This window comes from Lactuca saligna, chromosome 8 (assembly GCF_052625555.1).
Source record: "Lactuca saligna cultivar CGN05327 chromosome 8, ASM5262555v1, whole genome shotgun sequence".
In the NCBI taxonomy this organism is placed as follows: Eukaryota; Viridiplantae; Streptophyta; class Magnoliopsida; order Asterales; family Asteraceae; genus Lactuca; species Lactuca saligna.
In genome coordinates this window covers 88444930-88471531 of record NC_136424.1, presented here as the reverse complement: position 1 = coordinate 88471531, position 26602 = coordinate 88444930, and the positions used below count along the sequence as shown (strand labels likewise).

The window sequence follows — 26602 nt, the reverse complement described above, 5'->3', positions numbered from 1 at the left end:
TGTGAGGATAATGTTCCCAAAAACCTTTCTCTTGTTAAGAGAATTTAATTCAACTTGCATAACTTCCTTCCATTTAGCCCAATCATTTCTTCTTTGACATTCAATGACAGATTGTGGTTCAGGATCATCATTCATAATATCACATGCAGCTGAATAAGAAAGTATTGCATTTATACTGTCAGTTTCATTTTGGTCACATATTCTATTTGGTTGACCATAATTTTGTGCATCATCCTCTTTTCCTGGGGGAATTTGAATAATTCGTGTTTCTCCAGGAACACTTTCCTCATGATCTAGTGCATTTTCTGCTCCTCTTCTTTTTCGTGGGTTCTTATCCTTAGAACCAAATGGCCTTCCACGCTTCAGGCGTGTTTTAGACTCTTGAGTGACTTTATCATCAGATTGTCCATGTGGAATGTCAATTCGAGCTGGAACATTGACAGCAGGTATATATGATTTAGTCACCCTTTTTGTGTCAGTAAATGCATCAGGTAATTGATTTTCCATTTCTTGGAAATGCATTATCTTTTGAACTTCTATATCACATTGCCTTGTTCGAGGGTCAAGATATGATAAAGAAGGCTCATGCCATGACACATCCTTTTCCATGATCTTCTTTTCCACCTAATGATGGGAAATTTGCCTCATCAAATTGACAATCTACTAGGCGTGCTGTGAAAACATCACCTATTAATGGTTCAAGATATCTTATAATAGAGACTGACTCATAACCAACATATATTCCCAACCTTCTTTGATTTTGTCCGTTGAGGTGGTGCAATAGGGACATATACTGCACACCCAAAAATTCTCAAATGGGATATATTTGGTTCTTGACCGAAAGCAAGTTGTAGTGGAGAATATACATGATATGAACTTGGTCTTATGCGTATCAATGATCCAGCATGTAAGATTGCATGGCCCCAAATAGACACAGGAAGTTTGGTCCTCATTATCAATGGTCTAGCTATTAGCTGGAGACGTTTAATCAGTGATTCAGCTAAACCATTTTATGTGTGTACATGAGCAACTGGATGCTCAACAATAATTCCGACAGACATACAATAGTCATTAAATGCTTGTGAAGTAAATTCACCAGCATTATCAAGTCTCACTCTTTTGATAGTATAATCAGGGAAATGTGCCCTTAATTTAATAATTTGGGCAAGAAGCTTTGCAAATGCCATATTACGAGTTGATAATAGGCAAACATGAGACCATTTGCTGGATGCATCTATTAAGACCATAAAGTATCTAAATGGTCCAGATGGAGGGTGAATCGGTCCACATATATCACCTTGAATTCTTTCTAGAAATCTAGGTGATTCCCTTTCAACTTTCATTGGAGAGTGTTTTATAATTAACTTTCCAAGGGAACAAGATATACATGGTTTTATGCTATTGGATTGAGGGAACTTTTGGTCCTTCAATGGATGCCCATGTGTATTCTCAATTATCCTTCGCATCATTGTTAATCCTGGGTGGCCCAACCTATCATGCCATAAACTGAATGTCCTAGGATCACAATGTTTTCCTTCGATTACCATATTTGATTCAATCATATGTATATATGTATAATGCAGATCGGAATCAAGTGTTGGTAGTTTTTCAAGCACATGATTTTTGTCTATAATATACATATATTTCTTATTTTCAATGGTCACATTCTTTGTGTCATATCCTTTGAAATATATGTCATTGAAACTTAATAAGTTTCTATTAGACTTTGGAGAAAATAAGGCATTTTCTATACAAAAGTTTGTACCATTTGGTAATATAAAATGGGCTTTCCCGGTTCCCTCTATCAACTCTGCAGGACCTGATATTGTATGTATAATTGTTTTTGTTGGTACTAATTTTGAAAAATATTTCTTTGATTTCAGAATAGTATGTGTACTACCACTATCTGCTATACAAAGATCTCCAATCTTTTCTTGGTGTTGTGCTCCAGTTGGACTCATATTAAACTTCACATATGAAATGAATAATAAGTGAATAAACATAATCATAATTATTATTAAAAGAAAGTTCATTTATTGAAGGAAAGGCATTACATGCAAAATAAATGAAGGAAAAACAGTTTTACTAGCACAATAATAGTTTTTTTTTTGTTTTTTTTTTTTAATTTTTTAGTTAATGTCTTCCATGTCATTGCAGAAATCGGCAACATTTAGCGGAGTGAATTCAACATTATCAATGAGGTTTGCTTTCTTTCCTTTTCCTTTAATGGACTCTTGATAAAGTTGACAAAGATGTGCAGGTGTGCGACAGGTCCTTGACCAATGGCCTGTGCTACCACATCTTTAACATGAACCATCAGATTTTTGTGATGTCCCAGTGTCATTCCTTGCCACTTTGGCCTTATCTTGTGTGTGGACATTGTTTCTTTGTGAATGTTGGTAATTATTCCTTTTCTGGCCACGACCACGATTATTACCTTGTCCACGACCAGAATTATGGTTCTGATTATGGCTTTGGTTTCGATTAAAATAGCCACGGCCTCGTCCTCGACCACGACCACGCCCTCGTCCACGTGTATTGTTTCGATGACTATCAATATTTGTAGCATTTGCTTCAGGAAGTGCTACTGATCCTGTTGGACGAGATTCATGGTTTTTCATCAAGAGTTCATTGTTTTGCTCTGCAACGAGCAGACATGCATTCAGTTTAGAATATCTTGTGAGCTTTTGCATCCGATATTGTTGCATCAAGGTAATGTTTGTTGCATGAAATGTGGAGTAAGTTTTCTCCAACATATCTTCATCAGTAACTTCTTGTCCACAATATTTGAGTTGTGAACATATTCTGAACAAAGTTGAGTTGTATTCATTTACTTTCTTGAAGTCTTGAAACCTCAGTGTTCTCCATTCATCTCTAGCATTTGGAAGTATAACTTCCTTTTGATGATCAAATCTTTCTTTCAAAAGATTCCAGAGAATAATTGGATCAGTAACATCAAGATATTCAAATCTTAACATTTCATCAATATGCTTACGAAGAAAAACTTGTGCTTTTGCTTTGTCTTGTGCCAAGCAATTATTAAATTCATTTATAGCATTTGAGATTCCCATGGACTCAAGATGCATTTTTACATCTATCATCCATGGCACATAGTTTTTCCCGCTAACTTCAAGTACTGCAAACTCGAGCTTTGCAATGTTGGACATAATGTAACTATAAATTTTAAACAAAATAAAAATTAAAATCCATTTATTAACATTGCATACAAGCCTAAAAGTAGATGAAATTCCATATTATCTTCGATGTTAAAGATTGGGATAAAAAGTAATATGACTATTATAGTCATGATTATCACAAACGGGTGAATCATCATGAACCTTGATTTCTTGAAATTGATTTGTTTGATAGAAGAGAGAAATATTTATTGTGGGTAAAATAACCAGGGTAAATATGTTTATTTATAGTAAAAAAAAAATATAGCCGTTGTTTTTACTGTTTATAACCGTTGCATATATATATATATATATATATATATATATATATATATATATATATATATATATATATATATATATCCGTTTTGTATATTTATAAATCATTTAATAAGATTTATAACTAATACATAACTTTACTTTGTATAATTTTACTAATTAGATACATTAATAAATATTAATAAATGTTAAAATAAAATTATGAAGAGTAAAAAATAAACATTGACATGTATAAATAAATATAATTTAAATGTTAGTATGCATAAAGAAAAGTCAGTTGCATAATATAAATGTTACTATGCATAATTAAAAGTTAGTTGCATAATGTAAATGTTAGTATGCATAAATAAAAGTTAGTTGCATAATGTAAATGTTAGTATGCATAAAAAAAATTAGAATACATAAAGAAATGTTAGTATAAGAAATAAAAATCGTTAGTAGTCCATAATGTCCATAATGTATAAGTTTTATTAATTCATTAGTATTATTATTTATTTTAATATGATGAGGGTTTTTATAATTAATAATGTTTTTACTAAGTAATACATACCTTGATTAAGATAGATGTGATTTCCACTTCTAAATAACCTTTGTTTGAGCTTTCGTGCTGATAACGTGTAATAAATTTGATGTAATTAAAAGAAGATTAGTAAAACTAAACTAAGAACCTTTAAGAAAGAAGAAAGAAGAAAGGAGATTTGGAGAGAATTTGATAACTTATATAAAGTATTCAAATTGGTGTATCTTTTACATATGTGATAGTGCTATTTATACTAGTTAATCACTAGACATAATTAATGAGTTCTTACACATATTTGACATATTTATCATAAGAGTTGAAAATAACTCTTACACATTTGACATTAGGAAATGTTGTCATTCAATTATTTACAACAATATATATATATAGGGCTGACAAAAATGTCCTACGGAGAACCAACCAACATGTTACCAACCGAACAAATAAAATCGGTAGCCAACATGTTTGGTAGCCAATATGTTTGGTCGGTAACACCATGCAAATTAAGTAGTCTTGGTACGGTAACGGTACAAAATTTTGAATACCACGGTTGTACCATACCAACCAATATATATATATATATATATATATATATATATATATATATATATATCCTTACGTTTTTCAAGTCTTAGTTAGGAGTAACAACTAAAAAGTAATAATCGGAGTTACTAATATAATTCAATTGATATTGATTCTTTTTTGAACGAAACATTATAGTAAAAGAAATTACTAACACAAGGTTAAGGAAGGTACATCACACTAAAAGAATTTACTAAAACAAGCGACGACCACAACTTCAACTCATGTTCATATTTGAAAAACTTTCTAACCATTCAGTGATGATGATAATGTGAAGTCTTATATATATTATAGTCTTAAACTCTTCAAGTATAGATATTATTTAAATATTTTGGTATATACCAATATCAATATATACCAACAAAATTTGTTGGTAACCAACTAAGTTGGTACCAAGTATCATTGAAGAGAGAAGCACCTAGCTTGGAGGGGTGACTTTAGATCCAGAAACTCTTCATCAAAGCTACATCTTTGAAGTGTAAAGTCATCACCTTGTCATGTAGTTTATTAGATCTCTTTTCTTTAAGTTTTAACTTGAGTTTTGGGACCTTGGTTGAGTTGTCCAAAGAGAAGAGGTTTCCATGGGTTGATGGAGTAGATCTGACCCCTACATGAACTCTTGAGGCTGAAAGTTGCAAACTTTAATGGCCTCCATGTCCCATTCATGTAATATGTCCATTATGAAGCCAAAAATAAACCTTAGAGGGTGTTTCTATCATTCATGGACGTAAAGTTGGAAACTTTACGTGATTTGCCCACCCTGGGGCATCAGATCTATATTTTGGAACGTTATAGTAGGAGTATAGGGGCTTAATGGGTCAAGGCCCTCTTTCTAGAACTAGGGTTTGTGTGTTTAAGCCTTATGGTTGGTTTTTAAGGATAAAGTTGGAAACTTTACCCTTCTAGACAACATTATGGAAGGGATATGAGGTTTTGAGTCCTTTGATTTAAGGAAAATGGCTTAATGCATTAAATGGGTTGGCAGACTGGAGAACTCGACGAGTTCATAGGGAAACTCGGAGAGTTGGTTTGGGGTTGTTTGTTGTCACGATGTTGTTGGAAAAAGGGGGAAACTCGACGAGTTGTAAGGAGACTCGACGAGCTGGATCACAATATCGTGATTCTTCCTTTGAGGGAAACTCGACGAGTTGAAGTATAACTCGACGAGTTAGATCAACTCGGAGTGTTGACTTTGACTTTGACTTTGACCAAGGTTGATTCTTAGGGTTTTAAGTATTGTGTTGAATCTAAGTTATTACTTATGTTTTGGGATTGAGTGGAGTTGATACTTGGATCCAGGACCTATTCAGTTGTTGTTAGTATTTGAGGTGAGTTTCCTCACCATATCAATGGGTAGAAGGCACCAAGGCCAACCCATATTATTTAACTGTAATGATTATTTATGGATGTGGTATTTATGTGATATGTATTCATGTGAAGACCATGTGAGGGTTCCCATGGCAGTTGGTCAAGACCATATGGGGGTTCCCATGACAGTTGGTTAAAACCATGCGGGGGTTCCCATGACATTCAGAGTAAGACCAAGGAGGGTGTCCATGGCATCCTTATATGTTTGTTTGTATGCATGGTGTATGCAGACTTATATAATTGTATGTATGGTTTGTATAGGGACTCATTAATCATTAGTTTACAGTTTGTTGATTGTTTCAGGTACTTTAGGATTTAAAGGCAAGGGCCCGACATAATGGTGCAGCACACACTCTCCAACATTTTGTTATGAACACTCTGATTTTGGAATAAATACTTGATGTTTGAGATTTTTTAGAACAATTGTGTGTGAAATTTATAATTAACAAATATCGGATTTTCTATTTAATTGAAATTTTTATTGAAAAATTGGGTTGTTACAACTAAATCGACCCCTGGGAAGTTTTCGTACCGGGAGCTCAAAGTGAATAATATTGAGATACGTGCAAGAGGGGAATGTTACAACATAGATAGTTTTATTAATAAAGTTGCATAGTTCTTGTAATTATATTTAACAAACTAATTATTCATAGAAAAATCTAGATGATTTGGAGATGTCAATAAATCTGTCAAGAGTGATCATCAGTTCCTATGAAATTGTCACCACTCCACGTCATCAATATCATTTTATTTTTTATTTTAATAAATAATATTAATTTTATAATATAATATTAATTAAACATAAAAATGATATAACTAAAAATAAATTTGTAATTTCTAACCACCGTAGTCGCCATCTTCATCGTTCTCCTCATCATCATCGTCCATATATTGTTGTTTTTTTCGTATATATATGCTATGTCAAATCGTGATGATGCGACTTTGCATTTTCTATATCTAAAATTCTCTCGAAGTATGGTGGTGTACCCGGTATTATCTATGATATATCTATGCTTGTGGACTAAGTTCGTCGTTCACATTATACATACAAATATCTCGTCTATTCTCTTTTATTATTATGTTATGTAAAATTAGCACAACAACATACATTATTTTCCTTAGTTTTTTTTAGGTCCCATGATTGTGCCAAATGTTTAAGTATGTTTCATAATTCATTTCTCTTTTATGTTTCCAAAATTTCCTTCGTTGTAGCTTCGGCTGTTGTCATTCACACCCGAATACCCATTTGTAAAACTATTTACCATCTTTAACCATCATCATTAATTCATTATTGTCTATCAAATCAATATAAACAAACTTTATATATATAGTCCCTTATATTATATATTATTATATCTATCGCCCTTTATGTTATATATAATTATCCATTATAACCCGTTTGTATTTTTGAGTATAACCAATCAATCGCTTGTAAACAAATTTTACATGTGGTCATTCATTTTACAAATAATTTTGAGTGAATTACGAATGGTCCCTATGGTTTGGGGTAATTTGCACGTTTGGTTCCTAACTTATTTTTTTAACTCGGAAGGTCCCTACGGTTTGTTTTTGTTACGTGCTTGGTCCCTACAGTTTGTTTTTGTTACGCACTTGGTCCCTGTCTTACCTAAAACGACTTTTATTTAAATAAGAAAAAATTGTGAGGTAGGTAAGGTAAGGTGAGTGGGGTAGGGTTGGGGGTGTATTTACTTAAATAAATTAAAATATCAAGGGAAAAATAGTATATTTAGGTAAGACAGGGACCAACCGCGTAACAAAAACAAACAGTAAAGACCTTCCGAGTTAAAAAAATAAGTTAGAGACCAAACACGCAAATTACCCTAAACCATAGGAACCATTCGTGTAATTTACTCAATAATTTTCTATTATAATCCTTTATATTATTTACCTATCATTTTTAATATATATTACATATTCATAGTTAGAGTTGACAATGGTCAGTTTGATTGGGTTCATGTTCAATCCAACCCAACATGTTTACTTAAATTGGTTGATATCTCTAACTCAACTCAATCTTTTAGAGAAATAGGTTGTTATCGGGTTAGTCTGTTTATGTAGTTTTCGACCCAACCTACTACATAAATTGGTTAAACTTTAATTAACTCATTTAAAAAATAAAAAAATTAACTAAAGGTTATATCACTTAAATTAGTTTCAAAGTATGACAAAAGCACAATCTTAATTCAAAAAAACATATAAATTGTTCAAATAACATTAAAAAAATTTAATTTCAAAGTGATTTTGAAGAATAAATAATATTGTTAGTGCTAAGAAAAAGAATGACAATTATGATTGCTTTTTTTAAGCATAAATAATAGTACAACAATATAATTTATAAATTAATACTCTAATTAATATATGATAATATTTAAAGAGTTATATATATATATATATATATATATATATATATATATATATATATATATATATATATATATATATATATATATATAAGTTAAATGAGTTGGCGGATTGAAAATGTGTTGATATTTTTTAACCAATTTAACCTATTTAATTAAATTAGTTAAGCGGGTTGACTCATTTAATTTAAATGGGTTGCAAATTTCAACCCAACCCGCTAATTTTGGATTTGGTTTGGGTTGGGTTAGTGGGTTGAGTCATTTTTTGCCCGTTCTATTCATAATGGGTTGGGTTCGGGTTGGGTTACATTCGGTAATGTTCATAACTGAACATTCAAGATTCATATATGTTTGTAGATGAATATTGACGAATATTCATAAAGAAATAATGTGATGGTCAAATTGGAAACGGAAGTGATGGATAGTATCGTCGGAGTATATGTGATGGTCATTTATTCCGGTGTCAGAAATGGTGGTTATTATTGCTTGAGGTGATGGTTTTTTGATGAACAAGACAAGGGATATAAGGGGTAAGAGTTAAGTCTCGAAAGGAAAGAGGCTAGGGTGTGATCTTAATTTTTTTAAGACAAAATTGCAAAAATGGTCCCTGCGGTATGCATTTTTTCTACGCTTTAGTCCAAACATCGACTTTTTAGGCTTCATGGTCATTTTTAGGTAGTTTCGTTGCGTTTTTAGTCCCTCTGAATAGTGAAATGACTGTAATACCTTTGGGTTATTTATTTTTCATTTTTCTTTCATTTCTTTTTAAATCTGATACTAATATATTTATTTTAATAATTAATAAATTAAGAAGGGGCCCACCTGGGAAGATCGCCAATAACATACCTTGACTAGCAAGCTCAAGACAAAGACGAAGATCACATTAGAGACCGACTATGAAAACGCCTTCAAGAAGGCATCAATGTAAGCTACTGTAAAAATAGCTAATTTATGTTTTTTCTGGTTTTTGTATTTCATCTTTATTGAGTTGGGTATGTATGTATGTATGTATGTGTGATATGTATATGTATATGTGATGTGTTCTAATTTTTCAGTAGAGTTTAGAGAGATAAAAAAGAAAATAGGAAGAAGATGAAGTAAAAGTGTGCACAGGAAGGGGTATACCGAAGAGAGAGAGAGAGAGAGAGAGAGAGAGAGGGAGAGGGGGGGAGGAGAGAAAGAGAAAGAGAGAGGTTGGTCCCTTCTTACTAAATAAGTATTTAGATTTTTTTAAAAATGAAACAAAAAATAAAACATAAATACAAATGGTATTAAAATCATTTCAATTTACAGATGGATCATTTCCACGTACAATCTAGGCCAAAATGACCACAAAATCAAAAAAAAAGTCGAGGTTTGGACCAAACCTCAGAAAAAAAATGCATATCATAGAGACCATTTTTACAATTTCATCTTTTTTTTAATAACATAAAAAAGAAATATGCAATAAAAATTCAAAAAAAAAAAAGAAATAAAGAACTATAAATAGTCTTTTTAGATCGGAAAGAAACAAAGTACGCAACAAAAACATAGAATACAGATTGCTTGAGGTAAAAAAAAATTAGTAACCAAACGTACAAATTATTTCAAACTATAGGGACTACTTCTATAATTTACTCAATAATTTACATTGTTTTAAAATACTATTAAAAGAACATCCAAATATACTTGGGGACCTATATATAACTAATAAAATTAAACAATGATTGTTAAAATTATAAAATAAACGATTAATATAACAAAGAATAAAAAACACACAAACTACCCAACAACAATTACTGTTTTTCCTATCTTTCTGATAATCTTCAACATCATCGAATTACTCTTAATAGAGTTGATTTTAGTAGAAGATAAATTGAATAAAAGAGGAGAAATAGAGATTTAAAACCTAATAAGTATATAAGTCGACTTCTTCAAAACCCGTAACAAAAAAACCAAATGAAATTAAAAATTTATACATGATGGATTCAAATCAAACGAACAAAATAAAATCGAGTTAAAAAGGGATTTCAAAGCAGAAGATTGAGGGCCTAACCAAAGGTATGTAGGTTAGATCGAGTATATAAAGGGAGGGTGAGAGATGATGGTGGTTGCAGAAAGTGGGAGTCGATTATTGAATCGACTTATCCCTCTTTCAGATAAGATGCATAATCGACGTTGTCGTCGGAAATCGCAAGACAGGGACACTCCGATGGTCGTGGAGCCATCGGTCTTGGAGAAGTCAACGTCAGAAAGCTGGTAGAAAGCGGGGGAGACGGCAGGGGCAGATCTTTCATAGGGCTAGGGGGTTTGTGCCCCCTCCTCTATGATTTTTTGGCATAAATAGTCCCTATGCTTTAACTTTATACATATTTAGCCTAAGAATATAAAATTTTGACTATGCCCCCCCCCCCCCCCCCCCCACACACACACCCACCCACCCACCCACCCTAAATGAAATATTGAAGCTCCGCCACTGGGAGACGGAAAATCAAGGGTTTGTGAAGGAAACAAAATAAGGTAGATCGATAGAGGTGATTAGGTTTACCTCTTCTTTTGGCGGTGGGAAACATGTAGAACATGGAGAGTAAAACATGCGGAGGGATAAGGGGAAAAACGTGTGTCCAAACATGTACATGGACACGTATCCAACCTTTGACCGATAAAAAAGAACAGCATGTGTACACAAAATATATAAAATGGCAAAATATGACCTTTTAAGAAAAACAATACATAATTTTAACCATACATATAAACGGAAGACCAATTTTGCCAAATAGCTAGGAAGTTTACTCTTGTTAAGGTTGGACATTTTTAATATATATATATATATATATATATATATATATATATATATATATATATATATATATATATATATATATATATATATATATATATATATATATATATATATATATGGCATTGAGTAGACATGTGAAATGAAATATATACATTTTAAGGGTTGACTTGTATTTTTATGGGTGCGATTAAAATCCCTCAATGGCTTATTGTGTTGTTTTGAACATTTTCCTTTTTTTTTTTTTTTTTTTATCTTGTGGATATATATTATATATACGATTTGACAATATTGCGTACTCTGTATGTATCTCATCATCAAGATAATAATTATATTTGTACTCATTTCCATTAACAATAAAAGATAACTCAAGTGCTTTGCTTTGCAAAATTTAATTGAATATCGGTGTTGCACCAAGAACTTTTAGGTCGTTATTTAACGTCGATATATCGAAGTATGCATGCTAAAACCAAAGATCGCCTGACATCGTTGAATCTAGTATTATCATAGGATATTCATGATCACCATGTGTGTATTCACCATGGATTCATATAATTTTGTTATGCCCAATAAGTATATATTAATATATATATATATATATATATATATATATATATATATATATATATATATATATATATATATATAATATTTCTGTAAAATAAAATGAATTAAGGTTGTAATCTAACGCACCCCATTCAAAATACCAGATTTTATATCTCGTTTATATTTTATAAATTATTTAACCTACCTTAAAATAAAATTTTGGCTGCACCATTGTATCCAATGCGTACAATCAATGCTTCCAATCATTTCCGGAAAACCATGTTTCTTGCTATATTTCACACATAATTGTTCAATATCACTTATCGTCGGATATCGCAAATATATATGATCATAAAGCTCTGTCATATATTCACAAAATAAATATGTATATTCTAGAGTAGATCTCTCAAACACTTCACATATTCATCTATTGCATCCATTGTGATGTCGTATGCCAAATGTTGAAGTGTCATTGTACACTTTTGTATCGTAACAAACTCTCATCTACCTCTAACACCTCTAACGTTGCTTCTCAATTCAAAGATCTCGTATATCTTTCAATTTGTTAGCTATACACATAAATAAATCTCTACTCAAACGATAATGATATTTGAATGCATATTATTATCATACAAACAATCATCGACAAAGTAGTCATATACAAGACATTCGTTTGCAACTTCACGGTCCCTGTTTAGATTCTACTTCTTTTGAGGGCATTCAAACTTTCACATATTACATTGAACATTGTAGTAATAACTTGAAACAAAACATTGAGAAAAACATTGTCATCAGATGAATAATGTTTCCTTAGTGTTTTTGTGTAAAGTATTAAGTAAAAAGAGTATGAATTTTATAAAATTGGTACACAGTATTTATAGACTTGGAAAAAAAAAATAACGGTCATATGATTGTTTCCTTTCGTTAACACCCGTAATCCAAATCACCTACAATGACTATGACGATGACCACACCACCCTTGGAGTGGTGTTCAACCCTATATTATAACACACTTGCCACCACCTTCCACTCCTGATAGCCTAAATCCCGATCTGTTCCACAAATGCAAAAATTTATCAATTTTGACACGTTACGGAACAGTTTATTTTTCCCTCGTCACTAAAGTGTTCTATCTTGTCCTCACATTATTGAAACTTGACCGAAAGTGGATATTCGGATCACATTTTCTGAAGCTCTTATCAAAAGACTTGTCTACAACATGCAGCTTTTTGCCATAGCCCATTCAAATGGATGCTACATCAATAGATTCTCTTCTATTCCACCAATTTTACATTTCAACTTTTCTTTTTAATTTTTTAAGCAATAGAAAACTTTTATGTATATATTTTAATAGACAAAACTTTTCAAAATGTATTTATAAATTAATTTTTGGTATACTGGTTTATATAATTATATAAAAATTGTACAATGGAGGAAACCGTATTAAACTTTTAGTTTTATTGAATTACTGGTTAAAATTCCTAGAAGAAAAGATGAAACAAAATTAAAAGTTGGTTATTATATTTAATGAAAGTTATTAAGTCATTTGGCAAATCAATAGTAGATCAGGCAAAACAAGAAAAATTCTATTTTTCTTTTCAACGTGAAAAGATAAAACTTGATTACTATTTAATAACAATCAAATTTTGTGTTTACAAAAATTATTTTATGGTTACAAAAAATTATCCTTTATGTAGGTATGACAACCTATTTTCTATTGGTTCGGGTCAAGAATTAATAATTTTTAATAAAACCGACAACTAACTAAAAATTATAACATAACAAAGAACACGATTTGTGGACATTAATGATTTCCATATTCCCACTACCTCATATATAAAAAATGGTGAATTTGGCCATCTACATCGGATTACATTAATGTTTCCATCATTTTGCACCGAACGGATTGGCTTCGTTTCCGGACCACCACTTTCTGTGGAATGTATGAATGAATGGTGGTGATACCACTAATCATAGCACGATACAAAACCAAATTGCTTTATATTATTAATTAAGTTGTATTTTTTGGAACAATTGGACTTTATAAACTAATAAGAAACCAAAAAAGCAAAACAATTACAAAATAGAAGTTACACGTGAGTTTTTTAACCAAGAAGCTCATCAGACATCAGTTCTGCTGTTTATATGAACATATAGAAACCCATCTCTCTCTCTTTTTTTTTTTTTTTTTTTTTTTTAATCATTTCCGATCCATGCAACATTTAATTTAAAACAATCATTGAAAACTAATTCAGAAAATATTAAAAAAATACAAAACTAATTAAAATGTACAAAACTATATTATAGTACGAGTACACAAGCATAAGGCCGGTAAGTACAGACAATATCAAGCGGCATTAATCTGAGTTGGAAGTTGGATAACGTCGCCATAACGGGCAGCACACTGCCTCGGCCATGTGTTATCCGACATTATATGATTTTTGGTTATTGTGGTAACGGAAGGCAACGGGGTTTAATTTTCTCCACTGTCAAAAATTGGACCGTTCTTGAACGGTCGAAATGTTAAAAAAAAGAGTAAATTACTGAAATTGTCTTTATGGTTTGGTTAAAATTGCACGTTTGGTCCCTAACTTTTCTTTTGCACTCGGATCGTCCCTGTGGTTTGATTTTGTTGTATTTTTCGTCCCTGTGGTTTGATTTTGTTGCGTTTTTCGTCCCTTACATACATAAAGTTAAGGACCAAACATGCAATTTTGACCAAACCATAGGGACGAAAAATGCAACAAAATCAAACCATATGGATGATCCGAGTGCAAAATAAAAGTTAAGGACCAAATATGCAATTTTAACCAAACCACAAGGACGATTTCAGTAATTTACTCTATAAAAAATCAAATTTACTCAGTACATATTCACTTCATTTTTTACACAAATTACCTTCATTTTTTAAACACAACACAACTAACTATGGATCAAAACTCAAACATTTGTCCTCAAAACACAAACACATCCCCTCATCTCGGTTTTGCACAATATGAGGCGACGCAAACATCCTCAACTCACAAAACTCATCATAACTATCATTTTCCGGCAACTTTTTCAATCCCGCCTCATCCCTACACAACATTTTCAACAACTTTTCTTCCGTGCCGCAAACAACCACGCAACCACTACCCATGCAATAAACGGTTCCCGAGACGCAAGTCGGGGGTAGTCGGAAACCAACAGTCAAGAAAGGGAGAGCAAGAAGGAAAGGGAAAGAGATCACGGTGGAGCAATAGAAATAAGAACCTCCAACATGGTGGACAGTGGAGGAAAAGTATGCGTTAGCAGTGTAGTGGTGTTGGACATCAAAAAACTCAACTAAGGGAAACGATATGAAAAAAATCGTTTTTTTGGGAAGTTGTGATTGGAAAATTTCATGCAATTTTAAAGAATGATGACACATATCACAATCATGATATGTTTAGTGGCAAGTGGACTCAAATCAGTAAGAAGTACAACAAGTTCAATTCCATCTACAACAAATTTTCCTCGCACAAGCAAAGTGGTGCTACCAATTTCGATGCTTTTAAAGCGGCGAGAAAGCAATATCATGTCAAGACGGGTCATGTTTTGAGTACGAAAAAATTTAGGAGATTGTTAATGACGAACCAAAATGGCTTAAAACACCAACATCATCAGAACAACAATCAAAGAGATCTCGTGGCTCAGGTTCACTCGATATATCCGATGCACATACAAACATCGACCTCAATACCCACACTGTTGAACATTCAAATGACCTCAACGACATCAAAGAGATCTCTCCGCCTCAACAACAGATAGGGGGCGACAAGGCGAAGCATGCTCAACGACATGCAGAGGAAAGCGAAAGTAGATTTCGAGAGCATGCGGAAGTGAAACAGAAATTTGACGTCCACAATGACATTGCAATTAAAAGATATGAATTGCAACGCTATCATTTGGAGTTCCTACGTCAAGAAACCGAGGAAGATTGAATGATGAAGGATTTGACAATTATTCGCACTAGCGAGGATAATATGCCACCGAGACAAGTGCACATGCTCCAAAAAATAAATCCAAAGATCGAGCGGAAATATTTGGATGACGAATAGTATATCGGTTTTATGTTTTTTTTTTTTTAAATTTAAGACTATCGTATGTTTTTGTTCAATGTTTTTTTGTAATGTCATTTTTAGTTTTTAAATGTTATTTTTAATTTAGGATTTAATTAAATTATATGTGTTATTAATTTATATGTTTTTTATAATTATTATGACATAAATAAAAAAACAAAAATAAATAACAAACTGGAAAAATAGAAATTAAAAAAAAAACAAACAAAAAATAAATAAATAAAAAATATAGAATGTTATCACATGTTATTTGATGTTGCTTATTTTCACATTTAATATTATAACACAAATATATGAATAGGATGATGAGATAACATATTTTGAATGTGATAACATATAATAACATGTTGCACAGTCTAACATACAAATAACCAATGCAGAACTGAAAATGGTGAAGCGGCTTACCTAACCCGCAAATCCTTAGATTTATGAGGTACGACAGGGCACGGAATGGTGTTCCCTTATGTACCGTCAGTACACCCCCCAAATTTCTTCAAACCACTACTCCTTTTACCCTTACAGGTTCACAATTTTACGAATGTGAAAGGAATAGCTAAGTTTTTTATGAATACATGATCGTTTATATCTATCTACTTATGAATGTGAAAGGAAGAGCTATATTCTTTATGAAGACATGATCCTTTACATCTACCTCCTCTTGATTATGCAAGTTTCATAAGATCTTGGGATAGGTTGTTGTATGGTATAGTTTTTGTATTTTTAAAGTAGGTATGATTTGATTTTTATTGTTATAAAAATGGAATAGACCGTGAACTCAAAATCCAAAATGATGTTAACCTCCATTCTGATGTTTATGGAACTATTCCCATCTATTTTGAAGTCAAACATGGAATCAGATACCATGAACATGAAGGTAGCCAATCCATAATTTATTTTGGCCTACCACCTACATGCTTAAAATCACTTTATTCCAACACAATCAGAAGACAACAAAAGGACTAGATAAGTCATATAAAAAGAAACAAATAGACCACCTTTGACCTTTGAGGATGATTATGACTTTAGTATTTACGACGGTGGTGAATGTAAAGTTATTATAATGAAGATGTGGTCTACAATAGCAGTTGCATTGGTGTAAAATCAGATAAGTTTTTAAAACCTCGAGCACTATTTTTTTTAACCAGCCAACGATATATTAGAAAACATAAAACTCTAGCAAAAAGCTAAAGAACAAACCAAAACATTACAAATTGTTTAAAGAGAATTGCAACCAACAATTCCAAGGAAAAAAAAAACTCTTACTAAGCCTATTAGAGAACCAAAGAATTGAAAACTCTCAAATAGAATCAAAATTTGTATCATTTCTCATTTTACCCCGTTCAAAAACACTATCATTTTGATATCTCCATAAAACCCACAAAGTCGTACACACCGCGTCAATAACACTCCTTTTGTTCGTGGAAACACGTAAGTGATCAATTTGTTGGAAAAGTTGATTAATCGAGTCAAAGTGAACCAACGAAACTTCTAACCATTTGAACACTACATTCCAAGTTCTTGCCGCGACCTTACATTGAATGAATAAGTGATCCAACTGTTCCACGTCCATGTTACAAATCGGGCATAAAATAGAAGGTATGTCAATACCACAGTAATCCAGCTTGAACCTCGTCGGCAATCCATCCAACAAAATCCTCTTCACTATAATATTAACTTTATGGGTAATAAAACGATTTCATCTAATCTTTTTGTCAACAGTAGGCAAAATGTTTTTGTCAATCTACCTTCTAGTGTCAGAAACCGAAAATCCACCATATGTTCTTATAATCCACACCCAAGTATCAACCTTGTCTAATAAATTTACCTTCAAAAGAACTCTATTCAAGTTCATGAATTGTAGGCTTCCCTCTCCTCCGCGAACATCTCGACGCCAACACCATCTCCAACCAGTAGAAATTCTACGATCGGAAACCATGCAATTTTGATTTACTTCTAACCGGTAAAGACAAGGAAATTGGGAAGCAAAACTTTGTTCACCACACATCATTCCAGAACTGAATATCGTATCCATTGCCAAGTTTCATCTTAACAACATCACGTGGCAGAATACATTTTTCTTCAAGACGATTGAAAGACGCCAAGATTTTCAAACAAGGGTTGTACCCTCGGTTTGTGAAAATTTTGGATCAAATACTCCAATTTTCACCAGCTTTTATAACTCGCACCCAAAACAAATTATTAAAATTCAAAAAACATCATTGCCATTTTTGAAGAAGTGAAAATTTGAAAGCCGTCAAACTATCAATATTAAGCCCTCCTATATGTTTTCTTGTATATATCAATGCTCGATTATGCTTAAGAATATGTCGTTTTCATAAAGAAGTGCCTTAATTGATTAATTCTGTTCGAAGATGCAAAACACACACGGGTTTAGTGGTTTGCCTAAATAGCTTGATTAGATTTCGATTATTTTAAACATACCGTCAGTATTTACTTGGTGCAAAGAAAATAAAGATCGGATCTTTAAAAGAATTAAGTTAAGCTTTTTTAATAAAAGGAATCCAAATATTTTTATGGGGTTTCTTGGATACGTCAATAGACATTATGGTAGGGCCTCCAAAAGTTCATACATTATTGCTATGATTCTATATTGGTACTTAACACCCATGTTGTGTGGTCTATAATTGTTTCAAATAAATAATAGTTTCTGATGCATAAACTATACAGTTAATATAAAAATATCAAGCATTTAAGCTTATATAAAATCTGACCTATAATAAATACATTATTTGGGTCATTGAAGAATGAAGAAGGAGTATAAGACTTTACGAACTTTCTCTTGATTTTTGAAAATCTTTTTAGTGGATTAAAGAATAAAAGAGACAAACTGTTAAATTAGAACAAGATTTAACGTTGTTGAACAAAACACTGCATGTTATAACAACTAACTTATTAGTGTTGGTTTAATACATGCGTGTCTTTTTCTCTTGAAATGATTAAACAAATTTAAAGAAATGTCACTAAACGACATTCTCTCCATAAGCATTGTTGTTTCTATATATAGACAACAATTCACATGTTATATGCAAGTGAGTGAGTGACAATTTAGAGTTATTGTAAGACTATTTGTATCACCATCTTCACCTAGCTATAGTCTATACCCATAGATCTATCTTTGTTTCACCATCTTCTAGCTTTAGCCTATACCCATTAATCTATTCTCATTCATCCATGGCTACTCAATTTGTTTCCTTTTTAATCGTGTTCTTGACAACATGTGCCAATTACGGTAAATTCTCTCTCTCTCTCTCTCTCTCTCTCTCTCTCTCACACACACACACACACACAATTATCATACACAGATAAATCATTTTAAGACAGTTTTATGTTTCCACTTCAACAACTTTTAGACTAATAAAATATTTTTCCATAGTTTACTTAGTGATGATGAAAAATGTGTGAAACTACTACTCATGCACAAGTATAGCAAACTAAATGTATCCAACTTTGTGAGTGTTGGGAAATAAGTCTTTATACGGCAAGTTTTTCGTGTGTTTATGTGAAAGGTTATGTTATAATTCAAACAAATGGGTAATATTCAAGCCACAAATTTGTATGAAATTTGATGGGATTTTAGTTTAAGGGATATAGATCAAGTAAGAAAGAAATTTTTGGTAAGAAGGTAAATAGTTTTTAACCTGCATAGTTTTTTGATGAACCAAAACAATGAATCATTAGATGAATAAAAAATAACAAGAGTAACAAAAAATATTATAAAAAAATATCTCGATCATTTAGTTTTATGATGAATTGTTGTTATTCACTAAAATTGTCTATATAAAGTGAATTTTTGCTTAATTTACTTTTAATTCATCAGTTAAATTCATTTTTTGGTTCACTATAAAAATATGTACATAAAAAAAAAACAATTAACATATTCTTACCATAAATTTCCTTCTTATTTATAGGGATTCTTAGTTTAAAACACTAATTTTGAATCTAATCCCCAATTAAAAAAATCAATGACAAAGTTTCAAAAAAATTAAATTAGGTGATTGTTATTTAGATGTTCGTTGTGATTGGCTTTTGGATTTACAGTGCAAGGGGGAGGACCACAATTCGGTTACTTGGGCCCACATGGCCCACGAAAATGGGGAAAATTAAGCCCAACTTACTCGGCCTGCTCCAATGGAAAATTTCAGTCTCCTATCAATATTGTGAAGTCAAAATCTGTTCCTAGTCAACACCTGAAGCCATTAGACATCGAATATCATTTTACTGCTAATGCTACTCTTGTTGACAATCTCTTCAATGTTGCGGTTTGTACTTAAAACTCCTTTTCAATCAATTTTGACTTTTTTTTAGTCTTTAACTTTGACCCTCCACATGGTCCATGTTGAGGTTTTTCACTTTTGAAATCTTTAACTTTGACCTTGATCTTCCTCAATGTTTTTAGATTGTATCTCTTTCGTCAAAGTTGAATTCTATTAATTCGTTTTTTTCACAGTTTTCATGAATACCAGTTATGTATTCTTGGTTTCATCTTTGACCAATTTTGACTTTTTGAACCTTTAATTTTGACTTTGATAAGGGTTGTGAAAATATGTGCAGATGAACTATGATGGAAATGCAGGAGTCTTGAGATTAAATGGAAAAAACTATACCCTCATACAAATGCATTGGCATTCGCCTTCTGAGCATCACCTCGATGGTCTTCAGTATGTCTAAGACTTACATTTTGACTATTAAAGAGATATTAAAAAAATGGTACAATTTGACTTTAAAAGTCAAACCATAAATTGATAAATTATTTTACACGCTTTAGGTATGCCGCTGAGCTCCATTTAGTGCACAAGTCCGTTGATGGCGAAGTAACAGTTATAGCGGTTCTCTATCACTATGGTCATCCAGATCCGCTTCTTACTAAGGTATGTGGTTTCCCTTTGTGACATAATAATTGTAAATAATGTGAAATGTTCAATTAAATTAAAGTCCTTGTTTTCGGGTTCCTTTTAAATAAATAAATAAGGTTTCTAAATGGTTATAGTGCAAGAAAATGATGTTTAATATTTGTGACTCTTTAATAGATACAAAGTAAACTTGAGAAATTAGTAAAGGAGGCTCATAGCTCAACAAACAAACAAGCTCAAGTTGCTCTTGGGGCCATCACCACGAAGGAAATTAGGAAACACTCACGTAAGTACTATCGATATGTAGGATCTTTTTCCACACCTCCATGTTCCGAAGGAGTTATTTGGCACATTCTTGGCAAGGTACCAACATCACAAAGTGATAATTTTATTATTGCAAAAAAAAATTATATCTTTTTTATTTTTCATGTTTTATGTATGTGAGTCTCATGACAATTATAGGTGAAATCGATTTCAAAAAAACAAGTAGCGGAATTAAAGGCGCCATTGATATGGGAATGCAAGAGCAATTCAAGACCAGTTCAACCGTTGAATGGAAGAGAAATAGAGATGTATGATGATGAGATGAACCATGCTTGAGAAAACCTAAACCAAAACATGTACCATTTTTGGATAAAAAAAAAACTATTTGTCCATGTTTATCGTGGCTCAAGGTTTTAATAATATGTGATATTTATCTATGATTGTTTTTTGGAAATATGACTTAGGAGCCCAATAAAGTTTCCAAACCATTCAAAAAGCATCAATCATGTTTTATCGGTTCAAGAAAAAACCAACGAACTTAACGTTGTGTTTAAAACAGCTCAACTAAGTTGCACTTTGTTCAATTTTATGAAGTCAAAGAGGGAAAACAGAGAACGTGGCTTATTACCATATTAAAAAAAATGATTTGTAAGACGAACTTAGCCTTTTGAACATACAAAACATAAATGAGGTTTTTTGAACGTTTTGAAATTTTTGTTGGGCTTTTGTAGACAAAAAGTTGAATTTGTTGTTTCATTTTTTTATAAAACATTATTGAAGTTTTTTGAACGGTTTGAAAATTTCGTTAGTCTTGTAATTTTCATTTTTTTTTTTTTTTTGGTTTTGTTCTGAGCATTAATTATAAACGAGAACTAACATGTTGTATGAAAGTGACAATATAACCTTAATATAAGAATATTTGTATCATCGTGATACTATCTTCATCTCTCCGATTCTGTCTATTTGAAACATATATAACCTATTTTTATAATTAATGCAACATGATATTGGAGTTTGTAATTGATCAAAGTGACACTATACATATATAGTTTTCTTTGTGATAAGTAATGTAACGTGATATTGGAGTTTGTAATTGATCAAAGTGACAATATATATATATATATATATATATATATATATATATATATATATATATATATATATATAGTTTTCTTTGTGATGTTGAAAAATGTGTAAAAGGAATGCATACCAACAAATATAGTGACATGACATTGTTGAGCATTGTGGGTGTTAGGAAAGAGGTATTTACATGTAACTTTTTCTTTTATTCTATCAAATAGGTTATGTTATAACTCAAATAAAAGGGTATTCTAATGACAGATGTTTATGAACTTTTATGGGTTTTTTTACATAAGAACACTAAATTGAAGTTAATATCTAAATTAAAAATTCAAATGGGCTTTGGGTTTAATGCTACATGGGCCCCCAAGGTCCACGAAAATGGGGGAGATTAAGCCCAACATGCTCGGCCTGTTCTGCTACCAAATTTGTGTCTTCTGTAAATAATCAATATCTTGAAGTCAAAATAATATCATTTTACTGATAAGAAATAATATAAACTACATAACAAATGATACAAATAAAAAAATGTGTTCTTATAACCACAAAAAAAAAAAAAAAAATTAAATTAAATAAATAAAATAAAATAAAATTCAAATATAACAATTTAATACTGAACTTACCGCCAAAGCCTTAAAACATTAAATGGCAAAAGAAGTTAATAATAAATTCATTACACTATTCCAGACTTCCGGTCACCGCTAACCCAACATGTGGCCCAATTGCACCCACAAAGGGTGTGCATATTTATGAGTAGGTAGGTCACTCAGTCTGATAGTCTGTAGCTATCGTAAGAGTTTATTCATACAAACAAATGAACAATCTCTCCTTCGCCCCGATCAAAATTCGTATTAAATCAACTAAATAATTTAAATATAATTTAAATAAATATCTAAGTTCGATTCAATTACCTACCAAATAGTAATGCTCTCAAAAGTTTTTCTTGGCTTCGTAAAAATGTGTCGTAGTTTCAAAACTTGAATAAGATGTTACGCACAAAAAACATCATCTTAAATTATATATATATATATGTTCAGGTTCATTTGAGATTATTCTAATTTTGTGAGACCGTTAAATCAAATTTAAAAATAATTTTAAAATGCAAAATAAATAAAAAAATCCAAAAATTCTTTTTTTAAATATTATTTTCGCAACTTGAATTAACTAAAAAAATAAAAAAAAATACCGTTTTTTTTTAAATACATGAAATATTCTAATAGATTATTACACTGACATAATCTAAAAAATAATTTTAAAATGCAAAATAAATGAAAAAATCTAAAAATTCTTTTTTTAAATATTATTTTCGAAATTTGAATTAACTAAAAAAAATAATAGATTTTTTTTAAAAATACGTGAAATATTCTAATAGAATATTACACTGTACATATTCTAAAAAATAATTTTAAAATGCAAAATAAATGGAAAAATCAAAAAATTCTTTTTTTAAATATTATTTTCAGAACTTGAATTAACTAAATAATAATAATAATAATAATAATAATAATAATAATAATAATAAAATCATGTTTTTTTTTTAAATACGTGAAATATTCTATTAGAATATTACATTGTACACTAAATCCATAGCTGCCAATGTTCGTTCATAAAGCACTAATTCCATAGCTGCTATAGTCTATTCATCGGGTACTAAATCCATAACTACCAGTGTTTATCTAATAGGTACTAAGTCCATAGCTACCAATTCCTTAACAGGTACTAAATCCATAGCAACCGGTGTTTGTCCAATAGCCACTAAGTCCATAGCTGTCGATGTTTATTAGTTAGGCACTAAGTCTATAGCTGTCAATGTTTATTCACATCATCTTTTATCTATCATCATTCATCTACCCGTATCATACCCAACATATTCGTGTATATAAAATACGTATACAGTTTAAATCATCTAAAACATGTATAAAAACGTTCATCCAACATAGACAGCAAGTATACATATAATATGCACACATAGCACGTAGTTTATATAAAATACTTCATATCTATGTGTAAGATGAAAGTAACTATGCACTCACAACACGTAATATATATAAATACTTCATATATATGTGTAAGATGAAAGGGACCATGCACTCACTTGAAAAAGGTGGTGATTCCAAACTCAGACAGCGCTTCGCTTCTTAAAAATAATTTCCTTCGACGAAACCTAGTATTATTACCACTAGAGTTTACTTTATTATTCGCTGAGACTAATTAATAGTCTAGCTATTATTACTATTATATAAGCGTAAAAAAATACTTATATAACCCATAATAATATCCCAAGTATTTATTATAAGTTCCTAATAATGTTACTATAATTAAATAAAAGCTATATTAAAAATAGCGTAGGCGTAGCTCACTTACAGCGGATTTTATAGAAAACCAGGCTTTGCTTGGAGCAGCATTCCAATGCGGAAAAGCTCTTCTTCTCGGAGCCGTCGAGCACTCAGGGGCTTCCGCCTTGTGCTAGGGAGGTTCCCTAGGATTTTCGGGGGGTTTCGGGGCTAGAGAGAGGTTCTAGAGAGAGAAAGAGTAAAGAGAAGAAAGAATGAGAAAGGTGTGAAGAAAATGAGCGTGGGAGAGGTTCTATTTATAGAGTGAAAGTGACTGAACTTGGTGCCACATGTCACCATCTAGTGGCAAGACTTGGGGAGAAAGCAATGGCTAAGATTGTGCCACATCACCCATTTTTGCACAGCACACTTTCGACTTCTAAAATCCATAACATTCACATACGACCTCCGTTTTTTACGTTCTTTATATCCACGCGTAGGTAAAAATAATATCTACAACTTTCATTTTGACTCCATCGGCTAATTCTCGACCGATCTTAAATTTAACAGTACGAGGCATTTAGACTGTTAAATGATCGCGAAGAATTCGTAACTCCTTCATATGGACTCTATTTTCGTCTGTCTTTTTACTATTAAGTTCCTATTAATGAGATCTTTAACTCTCATTTAATTCATGTAAGCCAAAAACCGCTCGAACTAAAATTCGAGTTTCGGGTCGTGCACTGCTAAGCTGAATCTTAGAAAAATCATTACTTCTTCATACGAAGTCAAATTTTGGCGTTCTTTTTATGGATTTTCTCGGTTTAACATATTATACGACTTTTGTTTAGATCACTAAGGCTAAAAAGTCCTCCATCGTAAAATCACTATTTACGCTTCCCGGTGCCGTGCTGGTTCCGTCGCGAAACTTCGACGGGTCATAACTTTTTCGTTATAACTCCGATTTCAACGCTCTTTATATGTACGGAAACCTTGTGACATATTATACAACTTGGTTAAGATTATTTATTCTAAATAATCTTTTGTCAAAAAGTCATTTTCGACACCTATTACCTCTAAGTTGACTTGCCCGGATCTACTGACGTTACAATTATCTCCCCCTTAGGATGATTACGTCCCTGAATCATCAACGAAACAGGGCTCGTATAATGAATCCATATGTCATCTCTTCATCCTAGGTAATAATTGTAACTTCTATATTCCTTCAAGTCTATCTCTTAGACTCATTGACTGTAAGCGGTACTCGATCGTGCACCTGCTCTCTACCTCAGGCTAGACTCCAAATTATGACCTTCAAGTCACAGTGTCGATCCTTACTGGATACGAACTTGAGGTAAGTACTTTTATTACTACTGTAACGACCCAAAAATTAAGACCAAAAATTTCTTTTCATAAATCATTACTTAAAGTAAAGTCATCCTTCCAAAACATAATATGAATATAAGTTTTCAAAACACATGTTCATTATCAGAGTAAACATTCCCAGGCTGTCTAATCTATGGTGTGTGCCATGCAATCACCCCGAGCTCTTCCCTCCGCTACCGGAAGTACCTGAAACCAAAACTGAAAACCGTAAGCACGAAGCTTAGTGAGTTCCCCACCCTACCACATACCATGCATAACCACATACTACACATACTGGGCCACGCCCCTACCTCGGGCCTCGCCCGCTACAACGGCCCCGCCGCTCCAGGCCCCGCCTGGCTTCGAGCCCCGCTCGGATACAGATTTGTTTTACTTAGGCCTCGCCTGTCATAGGGCCTCGCCCGCCAACAAATAATTGATGGGTTTTAGCCATAAGAACTTTCCTATGTGCGCATGCAAAAACCCTAATGCTCGGATCTAGGCTTTCTAATTAAACATGCTTTGAATCCAAGACTTCTAATGGCTAATTAGGTTAAATAACAACATTGAAACAGATCTAGAATCATACCTTTGAGTTCCTTGTTGATCTTGTTGTCTTGGAGCTTCTAGAGTCACAAATGTCACTCCTCTAATGGCTTACAAACACCAATAGCAAGCAAGATGATTTAGGAGAGAGGAGAGGGAAGGAATTCGGCCAGAGTATCTCTACTTTAGATGGTGTGTCGAATTCCCTCACCCCTAGGGTCTATTTATACTTGTAGACTCCTTAAGGGTTACAACCTAAACCCTAATTGGATAATCTTCTCTTAAGGCTATCCAAATCCATTCCATAGATAACCCTATGGACGATTTTGGCTTATCCAAGCCCTAGAAATCGTCCATTCTATCTAGGATAAGGATTTATAGTCTAAAGTGTAACTATCAAACAATTGACAGTTTATACCTTCTTATTTAATTAATCTCTTTAAGTCACCAAATTAATTCCAATTAATCTATGACT

General features: G+C 32.1%; 2 protein-coding genes across 2 annotated transcripts; one reads left to right on the top strand and one right to left on the bottom strand.

Moving 5' to 3' along the window:
• Positions 1 to 2303: 2303 nt before the first annotated feature.
• Positions 2304 to 3167, bottom strand: LOC145009863 (uncharacterized). The gene has a single exon (XM_078968492.1). It carries the CDS (start codon positions 3165 to 3167, stop codon positions 2304 to 2306), a length of 864 nt encoding a protein of 287 aa, XP_078824618.1.
• Positions 3168 to 18780: 15613 nt separating this feature from the next.
• On the top strand, positions 18781 to 21300 carry ACA1 (alpha carbonic anhydrase 1). The gene is made up of 6 exons (XM_078970812.1): positions 18781 to 18978; positions 19788 to 20008; positions 20301 to 20407; positions 20515 to 20617; positions 20777 to 20962; positions 21062 to 21300. Exons 1-6 carry the CDS (start codon positions 18921 to 18923, stop codon positions 21197 to 21199), a joined length of 813 nt encoding a protein of 270 aa, XP_078826938.1. The 5' UTR covers positions 18781 to 18920; the 3' UTR covers positions 21200 to 21300.
• The last annotated feature ends 5302 nt before the right edge of the window (positions 21301 to 26602 follow it).